This window comes from Nicotiana sylvestris, chromosome 9 (genome assembly GCF_000393655.2).
Source record: "Nicotiana sylvestris chromosome 9, ASM39365v2, whole genome shotgun sequence".
In the NCBI taxonomy this organism is placed as follows: domain Eukaryota; kingdom Viridiplantae; phylum Streptophyta; class Magnoliopsida; order Solanales; family Solanaceae; genus Nicotiana; species Nicotiana sylvestris.
Window position 1 is genome coordinate 167,206,010 of NC_091065.1, and position 7,583 is coordinate 167,213,592.

The 7,583-nt window shown below is 33.5% G+C and overlaps 1 protein-coding gene across 5 annotated transcripts; it reads left to right on the top strand.

Annotated features, from left to right (window-relative positions):
* Window positions 1–386: 386 nt before the first annotated feature.
* LOC104241800 (protein ABA DEFICIENT 4, chloroplastic-like) lies at window positions 387–7,292 on the top strand. 5 transcript variants are annotated; one of them, XM_070156635.1, is made up of 7 exons: window positions 387–2,601; window positions 2,709–2,821; window positions 3,531–3,640; window positions 3,748–3,848; window positions 4,770–4,898; window positions 6,710–6,798; window positions 7,059–7,292. In XM_070156635.1, the coding sequence occupies exons 3-7, from the start codon at window positions 3,562–3,564 to the stop codon at window positions 7,189–7,191; spliced, it is 531 nt and encodes a 176-aa protein (XP_070012736.1). In that variant the 5' UTR covers window positions 387–2,601; window positions 2,709–2,821; window positions 3,531–3,561; the 3' UTR covers window positions 7,192–7,292. The 5 variants fall into 5 exon arrangements, with proteins under 5 accessions (XP_070012736.1, XP_070012738.1, XP_070012737.1 ...); XM_070156637.1 differs by having other exon boundaries at window positions 2,709–2,774; XM_070156636.1 differs by lacking the exon at window positions 2,709–2,821 and having other exon boundaries at window positions 388–2,601.
* Window positions 7,293–7,583: the final 291 nt, after the last annotated feature.

The window sequence follows — 7,583 nt, forward strand, 5'->3', positions numbered from 1 at the left end:
ACTTAATTCCTACTCGTTACTAATATTAACTACATTAATTGCCTTAATTGAGTCATTTGTAATAGTTATGGTAATAATAGTCAATCGCGCATAATCAGGGATTGTCCAGATTTCTTTTCTATATTCGTAGCTATTAATAAATCTTCCTCTTTTATAGTCTTCAATCATGCTTTCCGTGTCTATCTCTTCTTTCCCAGTTACCAGATGAGGTATCTTTGTACACAATTCCGTGGATATTTTACTCATGCCTCATCATTCTTCTTTATTGCTCTAGTTCTAATGCCACATGTCAGCATATCATTAATTCACAAATAGAGTCCATTTTTCATCAAGTACATTTGTGTCTCCGATACATGTCACAATCCTTGACATATGTCTGCACATCCTCCCATATCCCCTTCCAAGAAAAAAGTGAAGATATCCTTTAATAAGTTTGCTCAATGCTAGAGTGTCCACCAGTGGATGAATCATGCCACAAGTACATAATGCCCTTCTTGTGCATCTGGCCTTACCACCAGTCTTCCCTCTTTTTTAAGTTGTCCATGTATAAAAGAATATCTCCGAGTTTGAGCTTCTCCGTCCTCCTTTAAGCTTTGGATAACATTTACTCTACACCAATTCCCAACTTTGCATGATTAGAGTCAATAAGTCAGTTTTGACTGTTGACAAGGTCAAAGCAGCTAATTCAACCACTAGAAGCCTAGATAATGTGTCCTCCACTTTGTTCTCCTTCCCTTTCCTATACTCAATGATAAAGCCATATTGCATGAATTTAGTTATCCACTTCAACTGAGACCCTGTGTGCAACTTTTGTTTGAAGAAGGAATTTGAGAGACATTTGATTTGTCTTCACTATAAAAGGTTTTCCCATTAATATTGAGCCCATTTTCCATGACGAAAGCCAATAGCTCTTTGTCATATACTAAGAGTGTTTTATGTTGAGGAGATGGCCTCTTGCTAAGATAGGTAATTGGTTATCTCTTTTACATCAAGGCTGCTCCAATTCCTAGGTTAGATCCACCAGTCTCTACTACAAAGGGTGTAGAGAAATCTGATAACACTAGTACAGGAGCAAAAGTCAGTGCCCTCTTGAGTTCATCAAAAGCTACAATAGCTTTGTTGGACCATTCGAAATTAACCTATTTAGAATATCAATAAGAGGTTTACTGATAAACCCATAACCTCTTATAATCTCCTGTAATAACCTGCTAGGCCTTGGAATTCCCTTAACTGTTTGAGGTCAGCAAGCTCTGGCCATGATTGAACAGCTTCTACCTTTTTAAGATATGTGGCTACCCCTTCAACAGATATGTAATACTACCCCAGATACTCAATCCTCTCAGCTGCAAAAATACATTTGATTTCTTTAGCAAACAGTTGGTGTTGGACTAACAAGTCAAAAGTAACCTCGAGATGTTTTACATCTTCTTCCAGGCTTTGACTGAAAACAAGAATACCAAGAAGATTTCCTCAATTGATCTTGGAAGATGTGATTCATTAGCCCTTGAAAATTGGATGGTGTATTAGTTTATCCAAAAGGCATCACTAGATGTAGTCCTGAGTAAGTCGTGAAAGCTGTTTTGTGCACAGTCGAAGTTGTCGTCCTAATTTGATGGTATCAAGCTCTCAAGTCTATCTTGAAATAAATTTGTGATCTCTCTAGTTCATCCAACAGTTCCTCAATTATTAGAACGAGAAATTTGTCTTTCAGTTACCTTGTTAAGAGCTATATTAGAGTACCTAATTACCCCTTGAAGTAGTACTCTTTTTTCAAGAACATACTTAAATTTTATAAAGGTCTTAATCTTCCAACCCCCCCTCAAAAAGTTTGAAGTGGTATTAATACTAACTTTTGAGGCCAACCTGAGTTTTAAGAGGGGAAAAAGTTTAATTATGGACCAATAATTTACTGACACGTGTTATGAAAAAAGGGTACTACTTCAAGGAATAATTTGGTATTCTCCCTAAATTATAATTAATTATTGTTATTGTAAGTCATGGTGCAAGAAAACATAGACTATCAGTGTACATAAGGCGATGAGAACAAGTGCTGTGAACACTTTCAATCAAAATAAGGCTGTGGTTGGAATTGGTTAAATTTCATTATATGGTTATTTTAGTTAGGCACTTGCACTAGGCAAGGTAGTTCGGGCAGAGTGTAGTCCAGTTATGGAAATTTCATTAGAAGATATAAGTTAGGCATTTACACTATGAGGGCAGTGTAGTAGTAGCCACGTACCTGATTTCTATCCCTTTTTAAATAAATAAAAAAATACTTACACCAAATCACATTAAATTATAGTCAAGTGATAAATTGACGTTAGATTGCATATAAATAACCACGGCTAATAATACATATTATGTATTTGGTATTCATTAGTTTGGCGTAAATACATAATGTTATGTGTTAATTTGAAAGTTGCTTGTTGTAACAACTTTCTATTACAGTTCCGTGCACTCTTTATATATCTATAGCAGATGAGAATGCTACTTTATTATAATTCTTGTTATTGACTTTCTTAAAATTCTTGGATGAGTATTTCCACCCCTTCAAGCATGGCCTTCTCTTCTTGTTTTTGCCACTTTTTGATCTCACACAAGGTATGCTGCTTATAACTTTATATCTAATTCTATGAGCTATCTTTTGTTTAGTAGTAATAATTAATTTCCGGTTTGGACTCCAACTAATTCAATTCATATCATTTAAGGAAAAAAGCGTTCCCTAGCAGGATTTTTCCCATTCGTTGACCTCGAACCTGAGACCTTTGGTTAAGGTGAAGGGATTCTCTTCATCCCACCGTAATCTTTGGTGATAATATTTGTGAGTAAATTGGTGTTTATGTTGCACAAAGTCCCTTGGAATTTTTATGCTTCATCAATTTTTTCTAATTGGATATTTTAATTTTGTCTAGTTGTTCTACTATGAGAGATATCATTTATTAGTTCAGTTTAAAATAGATCCAAAGTTGCACCTTTGGGCTGATATCTTTCATGATTATCATTTTTTATTAGTTCCAGGACACACGCATTGCATGTGTATTCTATATCAACAACTATAAATTTATAATAAATAATATATATTCTTACGCGAATATACATATATTGTAGCCGATGATCTATGAGAAACAAGCCTCCAAGAGATTTAGAACTATTGAACTTCTTTACCCATTTAAGCTTGAACTTCTACAGCTTTTGGGGCAGATTCACCTTTTTTTTTGGCGGATGTAGGATTTAAGCTCTATGGGTTCCATCTTAAAGATTTTTTGCCACGAATCCATTATATTTTTAAAATTATGGGTTCAAACTTACTATTTATTACAATTTTAGTGAATTTTTACACATAAATTTATGTTTCATGTCGGAAGTACTGGGTTCAGTTGAACCCGGTATTACAACTCTACATCCGCCTTTGTTTTTTACCACTTATGAATAATTAAATCAAGAATGATTCTATACTTAGCTGCAGAGGAACAATGCTGCCTCTTTTGCTCTTGCACCAATTATTAACTCTGATGTTTCACGTCAAAAAGTTGGGGGATTGGGAACCAAGCTAAGCACTGGATGGAGTTTTCTGGGAGGATCAAGAATCGTTATTCGTCCAAATGTTACAAGAAATCTTCTGCAAAGAAAGAGCTCAATGGTGTCTGCCTTGTGTAATTATTTCCCTACATTATCCATTGGTTTAAATAGTTTTAAATGCGTGCTATTAAAAATTAGTTAAGTATTTATGCTCTTGTCTTTTTGCAGGGTCGGAAAGCTCTCAAATTGCTACTAATGTATTCCCATTGGGAACATTAGCAGTTCTTCCCTTTTATTTCTTCATGGTTGTGGCACCTAAAGCTGCACTTGTAAGTTTTCTCAATTGTCGACCTAAATTAACCTGTTTTACTATTGCCAGTTTCCTAAGTTGCTCGGATACGGGTGTGGATGTCCGAAACGGGTGCGGATCTAGAGATCGCATCCTTCAAGATGTAATTCTAAGATTCAGGGAAACGGATCCTAGTACGGATACAGGTGCATGGATCCAGCTAAAAATATTTCAAAAATATAAAAAAGATCTCTAAATTATGATAAATTTTGTGGAATACTTACGTATAGCTTGTAAAGTGTGGATTTCTTATTTTATTCTCAAGTTATAGATAAGTAAAGGATTGATTTCCTAGATAAAGTATACTATTTTCTTCAAATTTACCCCAGTTTTGGTTCTGATTTCGGGAATCAAATTGTATCTCGTATCGAATTTTTCCATCCGTCGTGGTCAAAGTATCCAAAATTGTTTGAACATATTTGCTATGGAAATCATGCTCACACCCATACTAGTGTCATGTCGACAAGGGTGCGACACCTAAACTTTTTGGAGCAACTTAGCCAGTTTTTATCACAAAAATCATGAATAAAAGTAAATTACTAGGCCACAACTTCTCTCACCATCTTTTTCTGCTTTTCTCATGTTATGTGGTCTCTGTATGATTTCAATCTATGCATTGATGTGTTAATTTCATGGGGTCGCTGCTCAATTTTCACTTTATTGCAACAAAGTTAATGTACTATTTTTGTAACGAAAGAGTCACTCAACCTCGTTTAAGTATCGCGAAAGTCATTACATTAGTTTTGTAACGAAAAATCGCTCAACTTTGATTAAGTATCAAAGAAAGTCAGTAGGAGAAAACAAAGGAGCATTTTTTATTTTTATTTTTATATTTAGGCAAACTTATTGATTGCAAATAATTGTTCAGTAGAAGAACTCATTGCTTCACTTCGAATTGCAGGCCCAAAAAGTGATGGAGAGCAGCATACCTTATATTGTGCTTGGACTTCTTTATGTATATCTCGTGTACCTCTCATGGACACCAGATACAATGCAGCTATTATTTCCTAATAAATATTTGCTTCCAGAGGTATGTGATCATCAACTACACACTCCCTCTTTCCCATTTTATATAACACTCCTATCTTTTTGTTCTTTTCGAAAATAAGAAGCCTTTTATATTTTAAAACTCTTTAGCTTTAAATTACTCATTTTAATCGGGGTCGTTTGGTATAATTGTGAGATGTCCCATAATATCTCAGGGGGTAGGATATATATCGTATGGGAATAGCTATCCTACTTTTTATATGGGATAACTATTCATGGGCGGCCCAAGGGTCAAGCCACTAAAGCAAAGGCTTTAGGCCCCTAAATTTTGAAGGCCCCAAATTTTTCTTTTTGTTTTCTACTCGTATTTGTATTGAACCCCCAACTAATCTAGATTCATATCGCATAAGGCCTAGTAAAAGAGAGAACACATTTTAACAGAATTTATTTCAACCACATGAATCGAACTCAATATAAGGTAAGTTGGATCATATACATCTCACAACAATCTTTAGAGGTAGGTTCTAAATATATTGGGTATGTTAAAATTAAAAAAAAAATATTTTATAAAAAGTAAATATAACTTTTAATTTAGTATTGATGTAACCGTTTAAGCAAAAATTGGAGAAAGAGAATCACTCCCCCTAAACCGTCGTCGCGAATATAAAACTTTTCATTATTTAAATTTGACAATTGACATCATTAGTGAGGTACCTATATTATTATTCTCCTTTTACATTTCTCACTAAAAACGTGCAATAAACTTTCAGAATCCATTTTTTTTTTGTATCTTCAATAGTCCAAGTCTTATTTTTTATCTTTCTCATCAGAAAACGGGTACTACATTCTTATATTCTCTTCTTGATTTCTACAAAAAAAGCTTAAGTTCTCGATAAGTTATATTGTTCTCTGTAGAAAAAAAAAGAGTTTTATTTTTTCTATAAAAAACAAGAGTTGAAGAGTACCGTTGAATATAACTATATTGCGCATTCTTTTTTCCCCTCAGGTTTCAAGCATTTCAACAAGTATATTAGAACATCAAAAATTATTTTGATATCAAGTTATAAACTTCTTGAATCTGGTTCAATTATCTAAGATCAACAATATCTTAGGAGAGATTAAATTATTTATAAAAGAAACTATTAACAACTTTACATCTTAAAAAGATAGAAAATAGACTTCCATTAAAAATATAGATTAATTATTTTTTCCTTCTGATAGGCCCCAGATTAAAAATTGGCTTTAGGCCACCAATCTTCTTGGACCGCCCCTGTAACTATTCCTGTCATTTTAGTGTAATTTCCTATGATTAGCTGATACCTATAATCAAATATGAGATAAATATAATCTCAAATTTTATCCCAGGATTATTATTCTTATCTCATGTATCACACGACCTTTTAGTGATATACTCTTATAGCCGTAGGCAGTGACGGAGGCAGGATCTCCGCGAAGGAGGTTCAAAAAGAAAAAAGTTAAAAAAAAAAATATGTAGCTAGTGGGAATTAAACATATGACCTTACAAAGATGTTGAACTCTCATGACCACTAAGCTATACTTTTGGACTGTGTCAATGGGATTCAAAACTTAATATATATATATAGGTAAAAAATAGATTTTGCCTTATATATACAATGTAATTTTTCGGCGAAGGGAAACCCCTTCCACCCCCTAAATCCGCTCATGGCCGTAGGATATTGTTATTGCATATTTTACACCACGAGTTCTAATTAAAGATACTTTTGGTATGTTAGAAAATCTCTCTTTTTCTAAAAATCTGTACGTAGTCAAATTAAATTGAATATGTGAAGTTTTAATTTATATGTAGTGATACTAACATTTGTTCTCATTCAGCTGGATGGTATTGCTGAGATGTTCTCCAGAGTGATGACTTTAGCTTCTGCATGGATTCACCTCTTGGCTGTAGATCTTTTTGCTGCTAGGTTGGTCTCTCTTTGTCACACATCGGTGTGTTTTGGTATATTGACAATAACAAAATATATTGGCAATGTCCGATTATCTAAAAGATAATTACAAGTAACTATCACATCAAGTAAAATCACATACTGTTAATATACAAATTCTATCCATCAGTATATATAAGTTAAATTCTAGTTGTTGTTTTTTTGGACAAGGAAGAATTAATGATGCCCTATTAAAACTCTTAATTATTACTCCCATTAATTTTTTAATTTTGAAACAGGCAGATTTATCATGATGGATTGGAGAATGATATCGAAACGCGCCATTCCGTGACATTGTGCTTGATGTCTTGCCCTATTGGAATTGTTTCGCATTTCATCACCAAAGCTCTATTCAGTAGACGTGACAGATAATCAGGATTGCAATTTGACTTTGTTTAGCAAATGATCTACGAGTGTAATTATCATCAATTTGTAAAGGTTTTCATTTAATGAAAGGTGGCTTTCTAAGTTTTTATTGATGTGATGTAACATTAAGGCATATTTAGTACCAATTTTTAGAATTATTCATTTTTAAATAAAGGTGACTTCCTTTCTCTTATAGCAGAAACACACAAAACGAGCAGCGGTTAAATTATAGAGAAATTTTGATAAAGCACTATTTTTAAGTGGTAATTAGTTATTTATAGATATTATTTGTTATATTACGGATTGTAGATACGTTTTATGTTGTTATAAGATGTATTAGATGTATTTAAGCTACTGTATTCATGAATACGGTAGCAAAAATAGGCGGGAATCAGGTA

Bases quoted from the DNA above. Each gene is read 5' to 3' on its own strand.
- LOC104241800 (XM_009796756.2), top strand. From the start codon at position 2,533: ATGAGTATTTCCACCCCTTCAAGCATGGCCTTCTCTTCTTGTTTTTGC. The intron at 3,654-3,747 runs GTAATTATTTCC...GTCTTTTTGCAG, and splicing joins CTCAATGGTGTCTGCCTTGT to GGTCGGAAAGCTCTCAAATT. The intron at 4,899-6,709 runs GTATGTGATCAT...GTTCTCATTCAG, and splicing joins ATAAATATTTGCTTCCAGAG to CTGGATGGTATTGCTGAGAT.